General features: G+C 41.8%; 1 protein-coding gene across 2 annotated transcripts in view; it reads left to right on the plus strand.

Moving 5' to 3' along the window:
• Window positions 1-19,429, plus strand: part of LOC119914323 (3'-5' RNA helicase YTHDC2) — a 36,056-nt gene extending 16,627 nt beyond the window's left edge. The window contains exons 19-32 of one of the 2 annotated variants that reach the window (XM_038733557.1): window positions 89-171; window positions 480-585; window positions 1,295-1,414; window positions 1,570-1,842; window positions 2,849-2,975; window positions 3,654-3,859; window positions 4,384-4,573; window positions 6,286-6,374; window positions 7,971-8,090; window positions 8,656-8,798; window positions 11,832-12,006; window positions 12,250-12,459; window positions 12,583-12,765; window positions 18,696-19,429. In XM_038733557.1, the coding sequence (XP_038589485.1) occupies window positions 89-171; window positions 480-585; window positions 1,295-1,414; window positions 1,570-1,842; window positions 2,849-2,975; window positions 3,654-3,859; window positions 4,384-4,573; window positions 6,286-6,374; window positions 7,971-8,090; window positions 8,656-8,798; window positions 11,832-12,006; window positions 12,250-12,459; window positions 12,583-12,765; window positions 18,696-18,767 (2,097 nt within the window). In that variant the 3' untranslated portion in view covers window positions 18,768-19,429. The remainder of the gene's footprint in view (window positions 1-88; window positions 172-479; window positions 586-1,294; window positions 1,415-1,569; window positions 1,843-2,848; window positions 2,976-3,653; window positions 3,860-4,383; window positions 4,574-6,285; window positions 6,375-7,970; window positions 8,091-8,655; window positions 8,799-11,831; window positions 12,007-12,249; window positions 12,460-12,582; window positions 12,766-18,695) is intronic. The other variant, XM_038733558.1, reaches the window with a different exon arrangement.

Raw genomic sequence — 19,429 nt, forward strand, 5'->3', positions numbered from 1 at the left:
GTTACCCCGGATGAGTTGGATGGAAAAGTAACATGAAGTCCAACAATTGTGTTCAGTAATAACTGATACATGTCTCTTCCTTTTGTAGAAGTCCTTTGATACCCTCAGTCATGTGTCCATGTTAAAGACAGTTTGGATCTCAAAAGCCAGCGCTCTGCAACGGAAGGGAAGGTAACATTAACCATTCAATTCAATTTTATTTATATAGCACTTATTTATATAACAGTTATCTCAGAGCGCTTTTCATAAAAGAGCAGGTCTAAACCGTACTCTATGATGTTATTTACAGAAGCCCAACAATTGTCCATATTCTGACTTTTTGATTGCCTCAAAAAATGTTCAGTCTTACATCTCACCAGATATTCTACGCTTGTGACTAAATGTGAAAGCTGTTGCTTTTAATATTAGTTTTTATCCACTGATATAAAGCTACGTTTGAATTATCTGAAGAATCTACTGAACGTGTGACGTGTCCACAGAGCTGGGCGCTGCAGACCAGGGATTTGCTTCCACCTCTTCAGTCGACTCAGGTTTAAAAACATGCTGGAATTCCAGGTTCCACAGCTGCTGCGGATGCCACTGCAGGTAGCGACACAAACAAACACACACCTTTTTTTCTTATTTTTTTTATTAACACTGACTTTACAGGTTACCCCGGATGGTGATGAATTACGTCTGTATTTTTTTTATCTCCTATAGTAGACATTCCCTGGAACTTGTTTAACACAATAATAATAACCTAAAAAATCATATTAACTTAATACAGTCAAAATAAAATTCACAGATGTGTTTTCTATCTTGCATATAAAGTAACAGGTCTACAAATATGTCTTCTGTTTTACCCACATACCGAGTTTACATACTCATGTGTACTACAACACTACATACTCATTCTGGTTACTGACTGGCATCTCTAAGAGTAGAACACAAGAACAACACGCTTCTGATTTAACTCCGTTTCACTTTGTAATGTTATGAGAACAGTGGTGTGATTGACTGAGAGTGTATTTAATAATCACTGCACCCTCTGATTTATATTCCACTTCCCCCAGCTCTTTTGCAGTTTGCGCTTCTCCACCTACATGAACCAACCACAGTAAAATATAGCCTAAAGTGTCATATAGAGAGAGAGCAATGGCTGCTATCACTGTCTGATTAGTATGTATTTTTAGAGTATTCAAATAGAATTGAGTAAATCTTGATGAGCACAGACACAGCACTACTTGTGCGGCATTATGCAGTAACCTTAGTAATAGCCTGCAGCAGTGATAATGTCTCCTGTTGTGTGTCTAAGGAACTGTGTCTCCAGACCAAACTTCTGGCTCCTTCATCCTGTCCGGTAGCAGAGTTCTTGTCCAAAGCTCCACAGCCTCCTCCTGCACATGTCATCAGGAACGCTGTGCAGATGCTAAAGGTAACAAGTGCCAACAAATACTACTATATACCTCACTTAATTCTGATCTCTGACACAAGGCACTACACACACACAGACAAGCCTACACATCCACTTACAGTATTCCAGCATTAAGTCATTGAGTTAGTATTGACTCCCTCCACTTTTCTCTTCAGACAATAGATGCTATGGACCAGAATGAAGACCTGACTGATCTGGGCTACCACCTGGCTGATCTACCTGTGGAGCCCCACCTGGGCAAGATGGTGCTCTGCGCTGTGGTGCTAAAGTGTCTGGACCCCATTCTAACCATTGCCTGTACACTGGCCTATCGTGACCCCTTTGTCCTTCCCGCCCAGGGCTCTCAGAAAAGAGCTGCTCTACACTGCCGCAAACGTTTCACTTCCAGCTCCTTCAGCGACCACATGGCCCTGCTTAGAGTCTTCCAGGTAGGCGGGGGTCCATATCAGATGTGTATTTTGGGATGAATGTAGGAAGTGCTTGATTTGAGGGGAGATGGAAGTGGATGCTCCCGTCCTGGGTATTAGGACCCCAAGTGGTGACAATTTATTGAAGAAGTCATAAAATGATTAACTAGTTAGGAAAGAAGAAAAACATGTGTAAGCCATCTAAAATGACAGCAGATGTTGTGTCCCTGCTCTGCACTTGGTTGGTGTGTGATCGCCCCTTCATGACATAGGGAATGCAGCGCTACTTTGTAACGCCTCTAATCACCATGTGTGGAAACCTGTAGCAATGCTTTATCTAACCACCAGAAAGACCTGTGGTTATGGAAGCTGAAATGGTTTACTGTGATTAGACTGCTGCGAGCATTTTACTGCAAGTTTGCTGCTGGAAATTTTCATTGACCCAGTGTGCCTTAAATAATCTGTTATCATATTTGATGTGTATGAGGGAGTGTGCTTCCCACACAGAGCATATTTTTAGTGAAGCACTGTGTTATCACAAGGTCATGAAAATATGCTGAAGCTTGTTTGAAAACACTGACAGATTTTTGTTTGTTGACAGTTTGAATCAAAGCATCGAATCTTCAACTATTCTGGGTCAGCCCTAATAGAGACTACTTATTTACAGATAAATGATAATAATAATTTTATTAATTTAGATATGAATGAAGTTAAAACAATAGAAGTTGTTCTTGTTTTTTAAGGCGCACCAATTTTCTGCTCTGTTCCTGCTTACAGCCATACAACACTGACAACTGTAGTATTCTCATCCCTTTTTCATGGTGGACCCGCGTCGCATTTTATGACATGTCTCTTTGTAACTGTTTGCAAGTTAGCAGAGAATTTCAGATAATGTAGGTATCATTTTATTGTTTATCAATGTAATGTGTGACAGTTTATCATATTACAGATATGCAGCCACATTCCTAAGCCCTAGTTCAAAGTTAGCATAGGATGTTTTCCTTAATGTTTGTTCTGTGTGGTTCAGGCATGGCAGAAGGCCCGCAGTGATGGTTGGGAGAGGTCCTTCTGTGAGAAGAATTTCCTGTCCCAGGCCACCATGGACATGATTCTTGGCATGAGGACACAGCTGCTGGGACAGCTTCGTGCTATTGGTCAGTACCACGTTCGTTCCTTTATATTGTGTGGGGTATGACCCAACATCACCAAACTGCCTATTTAGGGCTGACCCCCAATAGTCGAAGATTCGATGCTTCCATGGGCAGAGCCTGATTCGACTGTCAATCTCACAGTCTAATCAGCGATATGGGGGTGCTCAACGTCTGATTTTACATAGAACTACCAGTTTTCTCCCAATAAGTTAATATACAGCCTACTACAATACACATTTCAATGTTTAATGCTGTAAATAAACATGTAAAAAGAATAAAACTTCCAATAAATGTTTTTAAAGTGCATAAATAAATAAAGTTGAATGAATAGAGACTGCAGCTCTGCAACTTCTCAAGATTAAAGCAATCGCCGCACACAAAAACACACATGATTCGACTATCTGTCGACTATAGGCAGGACTTGACGATTCTGATTCGACTATGTAAATCCTTAGTTGGGGACAGCCCTATAACTATTATTGGCCTTTTGGTTTTCTTGGTGTCATTATTACATTAACTATGCTGCAACAAAGTCATTGAATCTCTCATCAAAGTCCTGTCATACAAAAATACAAATATGGAAGTCTGTATCGGTTGAAGACTTGGACCAGGGACAAAACAATTGATTCAAATTTTTATAGTTTGAAGAGTAGAATTTGAAGTGGCCTGTTTGTCCCTCAGGTTTTGTGCGGGCCCGTGGGGGCAGTGACATCCGTGATGTGAATCTGAACTCTGAAAACTGGGCCATGGTGAAGGCAGCCCTGATGGCTGGCATGTATCCAAACCTGGTCCATGTCAACCAGGAGACCTCTCTGCTTTCTAGTAACAGGGAAAAGAAGGTCCATTTCCATCCCACATCTATCCTGAGCCAGTCCCAGTGCAAGGAGGTAGGATAACATATCTTTTCAGTAATATGTAATTCTGTCCTTGCATTGTGGTCTTATAACAAAAAAGGACCTTAACTCACCTTCGCTCCGCTGAGCAGTGCCCAGAGGGGTCAGGTGACCTTTACAGCAGTACAGGATCCATTTCTACACCCATGACTACCCATCACAAATATTATGAACCTCTATGTTGTAAAATCTTTTTCTGTGCAGGAGGAAAGGACACAAATATATAAATTTCAGCATATTTGTTTCTTTTATTTAGCTTTTTGGAAGTTACACGTGTTTGTCCACCTCCTACATGGAGATAGAAAGGTGGGCGAAGTCACATAGGTTGAGCAGCTTGTTTGGTGTCTGTTGCTTTTGCAAATGACTTCTGGAAGCAAACACAACACTTCAATTTGCAGTCCATGATAAAATCCTTACTCTTATTGAGAGATTCTTTGTACAGACTGAAGTTAGAAAAACAGAAGCTGTGCAAATCAAAGGGTTTTCGTTGGATGACTGTGTGTGTTTTTGTGGTTTAGAACGGCCCAGCCAAATCGGCCCAGGCCCTTCCCACAGACTGGTTGATCTACGATGAGATGAGCCGAGGCCAAAGGATGGCCAGTGTCCGCTGTTGCTCCATGGTGACTCCAATCACTGTGGCCATATTTGGAGGTTGTGCCAAACTACCAAGCTCTGCTCTGCAAGAACCTGCTGCACAGAAAGCTACTGGTAAATGAAAAGTCAAAACAAGTTCTGTAACAGTTATGTGAGCCAAGTTAGTCATCAATGCACATTTTGTTTACTGAAAAGCATGTTGTTAGTAAAATCTCATGCACGTTTTTAACATTCTAGCAATACATGTCCTCCTGTAAGACCAATACCCTTGTCCACAGCACTATTTTTGATTGTTAGCCAGAATGCAATGAATTTGCTATGATTCTTAATGATACTGACCCCTTGACCTTGACTAACCCTTCGTCTAACACAGCTAGACTGCGTGAACTCAATACATAATTTGCAAAAAGCTCTCCATCTAAAGCTCTACATAGAGATTCTGTCCACAAGCTAATTAATGACAAGGTACAACCCAGGTAGAACTAAAGACATATAGAGAATATGCTATGAGCCCCGTTATCAGCTGCAGCATCCCCCTATTGTGGAAATGCCAACAAAATACTCTGAGGGACATGGTCACAAACCTACTCCAGTCCAAATATCAGATGCAGACTGGATGAGCAAACTCCCATGACGTCTCCAGAATCTCTGCAAGAGTAAAGGTGCTCCACTCTTCTGTGAATCTGTGGTGTTCCTCCTAAATCTGAGTTCCAGCATCTGGGAATAAGTTTTCCCAGGAAGGCTGAACATACTCTGATAACTGAACTGCCTGTAAACCAGGTCATCCCAGTATAATCCAGATACTTGAGCATTTTCTCCCATCAAGATGGGTCTGCCTTCCCTTTTAGTCTTCCAACATTGCCTCCATTCCTAGTGATGTAATGACACCATCCGACAGGTCTCTGAGGCCAACCGAAATGAAAAATGGACCTCCCAATTTCCTCAAGTCTCGACTATTGTTAAAATCACTTTTCACAACATATTTCATGTTGGTGAAAGTAAAGCTGGGCATACACTGTACAATTTGAGCCTGTTTCTGACCTAATTTACGCGCTACACGGCTCACTTTAGAGTCAGGCCAAATTTCAGCTTCATCCGGCATTGTTTGCTGTTCAGTGTCAGAGGGGATGAGGACCGATCAACTTCTCTCAAGCGGCCATCAGATGTTTGACACGTCAGAAATTTTGGTCAGCCATAGAAAGTTTGAATTGAAGCAGTCACAAGTGGATTCCCCACCACCAGTGTCTTTTTTTCTAACCGTACCTGCACAAGGTGGTGAACAGCGTCTGAAAGTGCCATGACAACGCTAGCTATTAAGTTAATAATGTAGCTTACCTCCAATTATTTCTGCAAAATTGCCATGCTATGCTGTCCACATCTACCCAGCCACCTAGTCCAAATACACCGGTGACTCTTTTTTTGATTTGTTTGACATTTCAGCACACCGATGATGATGGCAGCACTTTGCTGCCCTGCAAAAAAGCAATGCCTCAGAGTTTTCAAACAAATCTTTGACTATTGGCTATATCTTGAACGGTCCGCAGGGAGTGACAGGCCCATTTATACACGTACAGTGTGAGCACTCAGGTAGTTGCTGGCCATCGCACTGTACAGTGTTGGCATGTAAATTGTTAGCTTTGGCTTTACGTGTCAGAGGATTTACTCGTACAGTTTGAGCTGGAATTAAACAACAAGATTTCTAATATTGTATTTTTAATTGTATGCCCAGCCATTTAAGCTTTTGGATTTCATGGTATTTTACAAAGCACTCTTTCCTGATGTGTGTTTTATGACAGACGTCTTTGCCACTGTGTTCTCTCCTTCAGACTCACTGGATGACATCAGTGACAGTGAGACAGAGGACCTAGCTGAAATGAGGATTGATGACTGGCTCGTCTTTCAATTGGACGTAGAGGTGAGGGAACATTACTGTACACATTGACCTTTCAAACTTTTAGTTTTTACTCAATCAATTTGAATGTGTTTTTCCCTCATATGACACCTGTATTGTGTTCAGTGTCAGTGGTTCCCAACCTTTTTGGCCTGTGGCCCCTTAAAACAAACAATGTCTACTTGTTACCCAGCAGTGTACAGTGAGGAAAATAAGTATTTGAACACCCTGCTATTTTGCAAGTTCTCCCACTTAGAAATCATGGAGGGGTCTGAAATTGTCATCGTAGCTGCATGTCCACTGTGAGAGACATAATCTAAAATAAAAATCCAGAAATCACAATGTATGATTTTTTAACTATTAGTACTATTACTAGTATTTGAACACCTGTCTATCAGCTAGAATTCTGACTCTCAAAGACCTGTTAGTCTGCCTTCTAAATGTCCACCTCCACTCCATTTATTATCCTAAATTAGATGCACCTGTTTGAGGTCGTTAGCTGCATAAAGACACCTGTCCACCCCATACAATCAGTAAGAATCCAATTACTAACATGGCCAAGACCAAAGAGCTGTCCAAAGACACCAGAGACAAAATTGTACACCTCCACAAGGCTGGAAAGGGCTACGGGGAAATTGCCAAGCAGCTTGGTGAAAAAAGGTCCACTGTTGGAGCAATCATTAGAAAATGGAAGAAGCTAAACATGACTGTCAATCTCCCTCGGACTGGGGCTCCATGCAAGATCTCACCTCGTGGGGTCTCAATGATCCTAAGAAAGGTGAGAAATCAGCCCAGAACTACACGGGAGGAGCTGGTCAAGGAGTGGCTCTGTAAGAAGCATATCAAGGTTCTGGTGTGGCCTAGCCAGTCTCCAGACCTAAGCCCAATAGAGAATCTTTGGAGGGAGCTCAAACTCGGTGTTTCTCAGCGACAGCCCAGAAACCAGACAGATCTAGAGAAGATCTGTGTGGAGGAGTGGGCCAAAATCCCTCCTGCAGTGTGTGCAAACCTGGTGAAAAACTACAGGAAATGTTTGACCTCTGTAATTGCAAACAAAGGCTACTGTACTGAATATTAACATTGATTTTCCCAGGTGTTCAAATACTTATTTGCAGCTGTATCATACAAATAAATAGTTAAAAAATCATACATTGTGATTTCTGGATATTTTTTTTTTTTTTTTAGACTATGTCTCTCACAGTGGACATGCACCTACGATGACAATTTCAGACCCCTCCATGATTTCTAAGTGGGAGAACTTGCAAAATAGCAGGGTGTTCAAATACCTATTTTCCTTACTGTATAGTCACGGTTGTACAGTAGTCATTGGGAAGAGGATCCAGATTTCTTTTACATAATCTGTCCTGTGCACTACTGTCAAGATATAGTGACCTTACTGCTGCTTTTAGAATAGTTTACCTCCCAACTCAAGATGATCCAAATCAATGTAAATAAAAACTCAAGACTCCCTTATCCTTCCCTCGCTTTGTTTAACTGTTTGTTACTTATTTCTGTTCTGTTGCTCGTGTGTTTGTTTCCATACTACCTCTGTGATATTTCTTACTAAATCTTATCTTACATAAAAGCAGTTTTATCTCATGTTGTGCATCTTGTTGTCAGGCTGCAGGACTGGTGTTTGAACTGAGGCAGAAGTGGCAAAATTTGTTCATCAAGAGGATCCGTTGTCCTTCGAAGCCCTGGTCTCAACAAGACGAGGCCATCATCCGGACCCTGGTTTCTGTATGTCATACTGTCTTTTCTTCCTCTTAAGTTTCACTTGGTTTTTGTTTTGCAGCTTCAGATGAGTTGTCCTCTTCTTCCTCACACCTACCTCCATCACAAGGGGTAGAACACGCATTTTTATGTGCACTTCTGTTACAGCCGTGTGTATAATTTTACTTCATTCATTTGTTGATGTAGATTATATTAAAATGCAGCCAAATGTAAAAAGTAGGGGTTTGAGTTTGAATTCATGTTAGGACTTGGCATGAGAATGTATCTTTGAATGTATTGTATAGGTAACAATGTTTGTTACCAGCTGAGGAGACTTTCACTGTTGTGGTTTGTGTCCCCTGCCTTGTTTCATCCATGTGCTTAAGTTTGCACAATATTTCCATGATGCTACATTTACACTTTAATACATGCACTTCTTTTCTTTAGCACCGTGGAGGTGGTTTGGGTGGTCTGATCTCTATCTGTATCCTTTGTGTACTGACATGTGGATATATTGTTTTTGGCTCTGTTGTTTGCAATATGGACACCAGCATACAGTTTAATGACCGGAGCTCAAACTGATGTCCCACAGGTGCTTGCGGCCGAGGAGCAGGGGGCAGGACTGCAGCAGCCCACGGGGATTGGCCAGCGGCCCCGGCCCATGTCATCAGAGGAGGGGCCCCAGGCTTCTGTGAAGAACTTCAAGAAGAGCCCCCAACTACCCACCAATGACAAGTAGTCTCAAAAACATTTCCATTGTAGTGTGATGTATTGTGATGATTTTGGCTATTTTTGAAAACGTTGGATTTTGCCTTTCTTATACCACATTAAAACATGTTTACCATGCCAATGGTAAGCCACTCTATAGACACAATTAGACAGAGAGCTCCATTACAGTCCATGCATTCCCAGAGTGTGGGGAGTGGGATTCCTCAAAACTGCAAATTAGGTTTGGTCGATGTCGATCACGATGCCGGCAAACATTTTGATGTCGGTCAGCCATCACTGATGGACGATGGCATCATCGATCGGCCCAACCCTACTGCATATATAACACATAAAAGGGAAAATCTATAAACAATTATTTACAATAAAAAGTGGCCATAGGTTTGGGGGGGGCGATGGCACAGAGGGCTACATCACAGGCCTTGCATTTCTACAGTAAGAGGTTCCGTTTTTTTGGTAAACTTGGTGGTGGCGTTGGCAGGTCCTGCGGCCTTGTGTGACTTTCTTTCTGGCATCTGTAGCCATGGCAACAGGAACAGGGTCAGTGCAGGGTCCACGTTCTTGTTACAGGCAATGATGGGGTGGGGCAGGGAATGCCTCTCACTGCCCAGTGTCTTCATGCTGGCCAAGTCAAGGAACAGTTTGGGACTGGTGTAGAAGTGGTTCTGTTTCCAATAGTTTTGGAGACACCAACGCTGTGTCTATGAGTTGGGATGCACCGAATGTTGAGCCACCGAAATTAATCGGCCGAAAATAGCAGAAAAAAGAAACAGACCAGAGCGAGCTGACAGGCAGGTTAGAGACTTTATCCTGTCAGTTTCTCTCTTTACAAAGACAAGTGCTGCAGTATGAGAGTCCTACCTGAAGAGGCTGTGAAGTCTTCATGTTACACGATACGAGAACCACATACAACATTCTACATCAAATTGGGTCGGACTTCATGAATTTAGTGTGAGTATACACGTGTGACTAGTGCTGAAACAATTCATCAATTAAATCAATTACTAAAATGCACTGACGCAAATTCTTTGCATTGAGGCTTTGTTTAATCCATATACAGCTAACTATACAGCACAGTGTTTCGCAGGGACATTTATTACTGTCGCACATCGCGCTTACGCTGTGAACATGAGGTGATTATGATGGCGCTGTTTGCAAAGTTGAGGAAGAGACAAAATAGCGAGGGTCGAAGAAGAAAGTGTCCAAAGCATGGGATTATTTCAAGATAAAGAAAACAACAACTCTGTAATGTCACAGTCTGTCCACCGTAAAACGAAACTTATGTGGCCTACCAACAGCACGACGGCACCTGATCAGAAAGCAGTCGGTGTTCTGCCAGCGGACCACAGACAAGGTACCAGTAACAGCAACTTTAGCATTTAACTGAAATCATGATTGACTGTTGAGTTGAAGCCAAAGTAAGGCGCAGACCTCAGCTGTAAATGTGCACACGTGCGTTTGTTGTTCTTCTGGTTTGCCATGAGTTTGGGTTGTAACGTCACTGTCATGAGTTAACTGGGTGTCAGGAGCTGCACCTCAGTATAACTTGTATAGCACTCGGGTGATGTTTGTGTGTCTGGTTGTTTGTCTGTTGATGTTGTTGGTCTGATGTTTGCTGTATGACACACTATGAATTTCCGAAAGGACTAATAAATGTCATCATCTATCAACGTACACAGCTGATCCCCAAAAGTACTTCTTAAACATTCTAAAACAGCACATTTTGACTATTTAATTTATCCAAAGGTAAAAAATGGCAAAATAAATAGAATTAAAAAAAAAAAAACTTGTTCGGTATTTGGGAAAGTTATTCATTATGTTCGGTTTCAGCTTCAGCCATAAATTTCCTTTCTGTGCATCCCTATATATGACGAGACCAAAGAATTTGTGTTGAGTTCCTCACTATCGTCAGCACATTTGTACTTCTTAACCCTGTTTTTTGCTGCTTGCTTGTTTATATTGAGTGTCCTCATGGTATCCGTGGTGTTCGCAAGATGGTTATCTTGAGTGCAAACGAAGCCGTAACGTAAAAGGATTTTTAGCCTCTATTGTGTATAGGATAGAGAAAGATGGAAGAAATGAGGGAAGAGTGAGGGGACGACATGCAGCAAAGGAATTGGACCGGGGCTGATGTGATAAGGACTTGTACAAGGGTTGCTACCAACTGAGCTAGACGGTGCCCCACTTTTTACATCATTTAAGTTGGGTTTAATTTACATTACATTTACATATTTAACTGACTCTTTTATCCAAAGCGACTTACAATTGCTATGTATGTCAGTGGCATGCCACTGGAGCAACTAGGGGTTGAGTCTCTTACACAGGGACACAGTAGGAATCTAACCCGGGTCTCTCACACCAGAGGCATGTGTCTTATTTGACAGACAAATTGCAGCAAAAGTCTCTACAGCTTTTAGAGCTGATCCAGCTGTGATCAGCTGCTGCCCGCATCACAAACGAACATTGCTTCATGTGGCACTTGAAATAAAACACATTTCTTCATTTCATCTCTCCTCGCATTGTTTCCATGCATCTCTCTATACACAATGAAAATGCAAATAAGGGAAAAATGGATGTAATCAAGAGACCTAAGATGCACCAATGGAAACTAGAAGTGTTCAGTTTCATTGATGGAGGCTTAAAAGTACTCAAAAGAATGGCAAAGTTGAAGCGATAGGAATTAATAAGGGAATAAAAACAGGATTTGTGGCAAAAATAGAAACTCTGTTGTGAGTTTGATGTGACTGTTGTTCCACTGCTGGAATTACTGCTGTTCAAGTAAACAGATGCTGATTGCATCAAGGCCACAGGTAAACACGGAGGACATGTTTGCATCAACAGGAGCAGATCAGAAATCAGGAAGACATCTTACTACTATATAAAATATAATTAAAATGGAAATAAAGTCTTGACTCTCTGTGCAGCTGAGGTAAATAATGGCCCAGGCTGGTGTTTGAGAATTTAGGATAATCAGTCATGTTATATTTTCATGTTTCACTTCATGCTCATACTGTTGTAACATTTCACCACTTCCCCCCTCAGGTCTTGCAGGATACCTGCAGCCTCAGACCTGCTTCAGATGAAAGCCCACAGCAGAGATGAGGCCTCAGTTCCCATAAATCAGCTCTCGGATGACCTTCACTCCTCCAGTAATTCTTCCTGCTCTGTGAGCTTGGACAGTCCCTCTGACAGCCCCTGTCCCTCCTCTTCAGGAAAGGTACTCACTGTCTTTCCAGGATCCTCATGGAACATTTCTGAATGTACCACTTCATTAACTACTTTGTCGGCTGTCCTATAAAGCTCCTCATTTGGGCCGCAGGTGCAGGTCCCCCTGAGAGCCTTCAGTGTTTGGGATTGACATATTTCATTTAGCTACTTACTGTCTCATAAATAAATAATTAAAGTGAAAGACTTTTTCGTCAGTTTAGCTATGCTGTTGTTTTCCTCCCTTTGTTACCAGCAGGTCTCGAAGCCAGTGTCCCCACAGCTGGCCTTTTCATCAGTGCGGTACTTCATCATGAAGAGCAGCAACATCAGGAACATTGACATTTCTCAGCAGAAAGGTATCTGGTCCACCACACCAAGCAATGAAGCCAAACTCACCAAGGCCTTCCTGGAGGACAACCTCATCATCCTCATCTTCTCGGTTCAGGGCTCTGGACACTTCCAGGTAACACTGCGACAGGCGGAAAAACAAATCTATGACCATAAGTAGGACTATATGTGCCAGAACATTGGTGCCACTGTAAAAGCAATATAAATAAGGTTCTGGTGTATTTTGTCTTTTTCACAGGGCTATGCTCGCATGACTTCAGTCAACAGTCGGGAGAGCTGCCAGGACTGGGGCTTCATGGGACTAGGAGGAGTTTTCAGTGTAGAGTGGATCCACAAGGAGAGTCTTCCCTTCCAGTGCACCCAACACATCCTCAACCCATGGAACGACAACAAGAAGGTCCAGATCAGCAGGGACGGACAGGTGAGATCTGAGTCTGCTTCATACCAAGAGGCTATTTCACTTCATGATACAAGCAGCTACACGATGACAGACCAGCTGCATGAATTGTTTGAGTACCAGTGGCTCCCTGCTCCCAGCAGGTTAGGGAACAGTTGATGACTAAAATAATTACAAGAAATAACTGAAATACAGGAAAAAACATAAGAAATGTCTATAAATTGCACGCCACTAACAAGCTTTTATTTCATAGATAGATATGTTTTATTGTCACCAAGGGGAAATTTGTTCCCACAGAATGTGCATTATTATTAACAAGAGCCTGAATAACTCTTTGAAGAAGAAGATGGCGTTTGGCTTGGCCGCTGCCGCATCGCATCTGTGTCAACTTTCTACGTTTGTACTCGTGTGTTTTATTATCTCATCAGCTCTATCGTCTAATGATTGTTCGGACTTATGATCGACGCTCGTTTATGAAATGTGGCAAAGGGAAAATGAGTTTGTTCACTTAAATGAGCTCTGTCCTGTCGGCTGCTCTTTTACTGGGACCTTATTAGAGCTATAAACTCTTTTGAATCACAGATGCTCAAAGTTGGTTCTTTTAATGCATTTTACTGTTACTTTACCATTCTCCTGGCCCTGCAGGCGTCTTTCTTACTGATTTTACTGACTTTTTATCGTCTATCATCAAACTAGAGAAGGTCCTAATTATTGGGGATTTTAACCTGCATATTGATGACATCACATGCAACACAGCTGCAGAATCTCCTACCTCTCACAGACTCTTTTAATTTTACTCAGCATGTTACTGGACCCACACACATTAAGGGTCACACCCTGGACCTTGTTTTCTCACTTGGTCTTCTTATAGTAAATGGAAGATGTTCATGGGAGTGATCATAGCTGTGTGTTCTTTGACATTAACTTTCCTCTGGATCCTCCACCCCTGAGAATTAGGGCCCAAAGGCCGATAATTATTAATCATCATGCTGTTGAGAGGTTCTCTGCCTTGTTTGACCCATGTTCACTGATGGGATGCAGTGATGCAGGTGTTTTTATCCAGTCTTTTAATAGTCAGTGCAATTTTAGTGGAACCAGTGAAATCAAGCATCGTCTCCCATAAAAAACCTTGTCCTTGGATAGATGAAACAATCCAGAGCTTTAGGAGAAATTGTAGAAAAGTTGAACATCTGTGGAAATCTTTTAAACTCGAGGCTTCATCTGAGAGAGCTAAGGGTTACCTTAAACGACATCCTCGAATATCTTATATCTCTAATATCTTATATCCTCGAACAAGCACAATTCCAAAATCTTGTTGGACACCATTAATGCAATAGTTTCTCATTCTGGCCCTCAAGCTACTGTGTCTGACTGCAATGAATTCCTTACTTCTTTGTAAATAAGACCAAAGATGTCAGGGCAAACTTCTTACCATCACTTACTCAGAACTCTGCATGTGACCTGTCTCCTGCTCACTCTGATGATACACGGTGCAACTTTTTGAGCAGTGTTGCTGGGCAATCTTGCTAGTGGCAAGTCCGACTATGTTTTGAACGGATTGCGGCGGTGCGGGGAGGGTGGGGGAAGGGGATTACGGTAGTAATCTTTACTCATTACCATTGACAGCAAAGTTGCCCTGCACGATTGCTCTAAAAGTTGCTCTGTGTATCATCAGCTTAAGAGCTACAGGCCAATATCCAAACTTACATTCATGTCAAAAATTCTAGAAAAAGTTGTAGCAGAGCAACTCACCCTTTTCTTAGAGAATCATGAGTTGTTTGACAAATTCCAGTCTGGTTTCCATAAAAAGCATTTCATGGAAACTGCATTCATTAAAGTTTCTAGTGACATTATGATGTCAACTGACTCCAAGGAATACGCAGTTTTGGTCCTATTCAAAGTTTTCACGGGATGTCACATTCCAAGGAAAACGCTCCCTTGGAGGGCAAAAAGACGTGATTTTCCGCTGCCTGCCAACTGGGGTTGGGCCGATAGACGATGCCATCATTTACTTGTTTGAGCAAGAAGGAGCCTTTACCGTCTGGCTGTTCAGAACTCCGCTGCAAGGCTTTTAACTCCCAGTAACAAGAGCGCACACATCACACCTGTTTTAGCATCACTTCACTGGTTACCAGTCCAGTATAGAATTCAATTTAAAATCCTGGTCCTTACTTTTAGAGCCCTGCACGGTCAGGTTCCTCCCTACATCTCTGAGTTGATACAGCTTCATACTCCCACCTGTAGTCTGAGGTCATCGGGTCTGTTAGTGGTTCCCCCACTCATTTTAAAACCAGAGGGGATCGATCATTCCAAGCAGTGGCACCTAGGCTGTAGAATACATCGCCTCCCTTTCTACAATGTGTGAATTCTGTCGATTCTTTTAAAAAGCAACTGAAGACTCTGTGATTCAAGCAGGCTCTTAGTTAGACGTGGGGTTTTATGGTTGGTTGTTCTGTTTTCCATTAGTATTTAAATTGTCTTATTGTATTTTACCGCATTTTATTGTGAAGCACTTTGATTTTTTTATCTGTGAAAGGTGCCATACAAATAAACTTTACTTACTTATTATTTGTGCTGCCGGAACAAAGACACATTGTCACACTTAGGATAGGTCCTTAAATGCAGACACACAGGCAGAGCAGATCTGTGAAATGGTTTTAATAATAAAAATCAAAAGGTACACTGGCCTATGCTTCAGGTTGAACGCAGGTACAAGTCAGAACAGGAGGGCAGGTCCATAAACATAAAGCCACAGCGAAGAAGGCAAAATCCAAACAGGCACATGGGATACCGCGCTAAATTCATCAAGTCTGAGCCAATTTGATAAATTACCAGATAAAAGCACAGAACGTACAGTTATTTGTGTACAGCAAGCTCTAACTGTTGTGTACTGCCTCCAGGGAAAATGGCACTCTTGCCAGGGCAAGCTTCTCAATTCCTGTCTTAATAAGTAATAGAAAAAGAAAGGCAAATGTGTTAAGAAACAGGAAGTACTCAACATATGCTGCAAATTTAGCGTCAATTTCTCGTCAGCCACAGCCTGTTGCAAAAAGTGGGGCAGATAACAAACTAAATTTAGCATAACATCAGGTCTTTGGCAGGAAAAACATATTTAATCAATGATTATAATCTTGCGCAATCTTTTTTCATTTCATGTTTTTAACTGAAACTTGGTTGGACCAAGATAACAGTGCAGCTGTCCTTATTGAGTCTACCCCCCCAACTTCAGTTTATGAGTGAAGCTAGAGTGCATAAGAGAGGAGGTGGAGTTGGAATGGAGTTGCCATTTTGTTTAATGACTCCCTCCAATGCAAAAAGATGTCTTATAGGAATTTTGCTTCTTCTGAATATGTGGCTCTTATGTTAAATTCTTCTTCTCAAGCTATTTTTCTAAATATCTACAGGCCCACTAAATATTGTGCCACCTTTTTTGATGACTTTGGTGAACTGCTGTCTATAATCTGTATTGACTTTGACTGAGTGGTTATTGTTGGTGATTTTAACATCCATGTTGACAACCCCCAGGACAGAGGGACTAAATAACTGTGTTGTGTTCTTGATAATTATGGACTGACCCAACATGTGATGAGGCCCACGCACAATAAGGGGCACACTTTGGACTTGTTCATCTCCAAGTGTCTGGACATTTCTAAGGTTGTGGTGACTGATGTTGCTCTCTCTGATCATTCCTAATCACAAAAAGCCATATCACTGAAAACACCTGTGAAATATTTATTGTCAGGCTTTCTCTTCCACACCCGCTCTCTCACGGGTCTCAGTCAATGAGCTTGTAGTTAATTTCAGTTCTAAAATTTCAAATGTTATTGATGCCATTGCACCAGCCAAGGAGGTGGTCTCCGGTAAGAAAAGATTTCCATGGAGAAATGCCACGCTGGTTATCCAACGAAGGTTGAGGTCAAGGGCAACTGGACTTTGTAGAAAAAACTGGAGGACGATTCGTCCCTCATCCAAGAGACTTCTTCAGTTGTGACTCACTGGTAAGGAAACTCAGCTGATTAACCTCTGTGGGATCGTTAGCTACGATTGTCGATAGCGCTGGTTCGTTAGTACTCCTGGCTGTGGAAACGACAGTTGTCATGGGCGTTAGAACCACCACACTGAAGCAGGACCCAACCAGCGGGTGCAAGAAAAAAGCCATAGAATTGTCTACAACAACTTCAGAAAGAAAACTCCATCACCCGGGAACAGTATTACCGTTTGTATCCTGGAGAAGCCATTCCCTGTATATATGGACTACCCAAAATACACAACCCAAAATACACAAAGGAGGAGCCCCACTCAGGCCTATTATAAGTAGGGCTGCAAATAATGACGATTTTGATAGTCGATTAATCTATCAATTATTGGATTATGAATCGCAAAATGACACAATGCCTCTCATTTGGCTATTAGCCTTTAGATTAAACCTGAGGTCGTTTTAGGCATGTGCTAATTAACAGTCAAGACAATAAAATAAATACTGCTTTCAAAAATGCATCTTTTAATGAACGTTTGTGCCGCAGCAACAGAAAGTTCCACTGAAATCACGTCCTGATAAGCAGCTGATCTGCGGTTTAGTGACGGAGAAGCTTTCACGCCAGTACTGCAAATTTGCAGCATATGTTGAGTACTTTTACCTGTTTCTTAACACATTCACCATTCAACATTCTTTTTCTATTACTTTATTAAGACGTTATTATTTATTTATGTTTGTCCCAGTGTATTGCACCACACCCAACAGAGCTGCAACAAACGGGAGACTCCTGACTTTCAGTGAAACCATGACCCTGTGGGTCAGTTTCATCAGTTTAGTGTGTTAAAGGCAGTGAGGGTGAGGACGAGTGTTTGTCATACACTCATCATCTGTGTGGAGCTTCTGCTTCAGCTTCTCCATCTTCTTGTCGTCTCTCAGCAGAGTCTTGTCTCTCTTCAGGGTGCCGGTGGTCTCCTCCTTCTTCTCCTCACCAATGTCTCGCACAAGCGAGTACTCATCGTAGTTTGTAATGCCTGGCACACAAACACACTCGGGTTACTACACTTACTTTCAAGCACCAAACAGTGATTATTCACCAGCAGTGTCAGTATATCTGGTGACGTTCAGGTGGACAGACATTATTTTCAGTTGTCCAGGTGACCTGACCTATTCTAGCACAGATGGTCATGAGCATGTCGCTGACAATCTTGGCGTCGTCCACCATGACGGTCTTCACCGTGCCGTCCAGCATGCGGATCTTCAGAGGCCTCTGCTTCTTCTTGTAGTCCAGAGTGTCCTGACAGACAGAGGAGACACATCAGGAGCTCTGTGTTACTAGATGAGACAGATCTACAGATCTTTCAGGCTTGATTATCCATGAGACTCTAAATCCCCTGAACAAAGCAGAACTGATTCAGATATTCACAGATATCACCTTCAAAAAAAGTTTTTTTTAAGGGGTCGTATTCATGGTTGTGCAACGACCAGCTGGAGCAGCCCTCTGAACGTTTGGTATTTCTCTGACCTCGAAATTCTCCTTGCCTTGTTTTGGTGCCTACGTGAGGGTGCACAGGTAGAGAGGAACACGTTCTGCTGTGCCACATTTTGTGAACTGCCACTTTGTGCAGGTCCCAGCAATTATGTGATTGCAATGGAGCTCTACATGTATTGTAGGACTGTAACAACTTTATTTCAGATTCATCTATCAGTTATTTTTACTATTAGTTTTTCCATTGATTAAAGTCACAGAATGAGAGGAAATGATTGTAACATTTAGAATCCACGTGATGTTTTTTGACCAAGAGACCTTTCATTTCAAATGAGATAAATCCTCTTGATAACTGACCTAAAGAATTTATTGATTATCAAATGTTTTGCTAATTAATTTTCTCTCTTGTCAGCGTTCTGTTTCTCTCTATCTTTAGAGCTAGTGGAGTTACAGCATTTTAAACTTTTTCCTATCTCTTTTTCTTTTGTCTAGGAGTTGGAGCCCCAGGCAGGCAGCCAGCTGCTGTTACTGTGGGGGAGAAACTCTGGGAGTCAGGTTCAATAAGAGGAAGCAGCAGAGAGCTCTCACTAGGTTTTGTTCTTACTCAACCAAATCTGGCTCCAACACACATGCACACGTTGTACATGGATGGAAACATGTATTTTTCTATCAATTAGGGGCTGGATCGTTTAGATATTACATGTTTGGACTGCACTGCCTGTTAAGGCAAGATGGCAGGACAGTGGAAGAGGCACTGATTCATTTGAAAGCACACATTCAGTTCCAAACTCAAGTTTGCTCCTGTTTCTCTTTTATCTGTTGAATAAGTTTTCATTCCGTTTTTATGCCTTGTATTCAAAATGGTACTTGTGTTTTTATCAATCAGCATGACCATAAAATGTCTGCGATTTAAAGAAGAATCTGACATGAATTAGAAGGGATGAAACACATGTGTCTCTGTTTTACTAATATAACTATAGACACGATTAGAGTTCTTTCAGAGTGTTGCATTGTTGGACTTATTTGAACACATTTGTGCAAATATTTCCTGAATGGAGACCGAAACATCGTACAAAATGTAATATATGTTGTTAGAATTTGAAGCTTGTTCACTGTATGCTGCTGCATGAGGAGAGGTGAAAAGTGAACATTTGACTGTTGACTGACCTCATGATTGTGTTAATGGAATGATGAAAAATAAATAGTGATTTCACCCTAAAACCCTG

Source organism: Micropterus salmoides, unplaced genomic scaffold (genome assembly GCF_014851395.1).
Source record: "Micropterus salmoides isolate LMB-PRFRI ecotype aquatic unplaced genomic scaffold, ASM1485139v1 Ms_hic_scaffold_20, whole genome shotgun sequence".
NCBI lineage: Eukaryota > Metazoa > Chordata > Actinopteri > Centrarchiformes > Centrarchidae > Micropterus > Micropterus salmoides.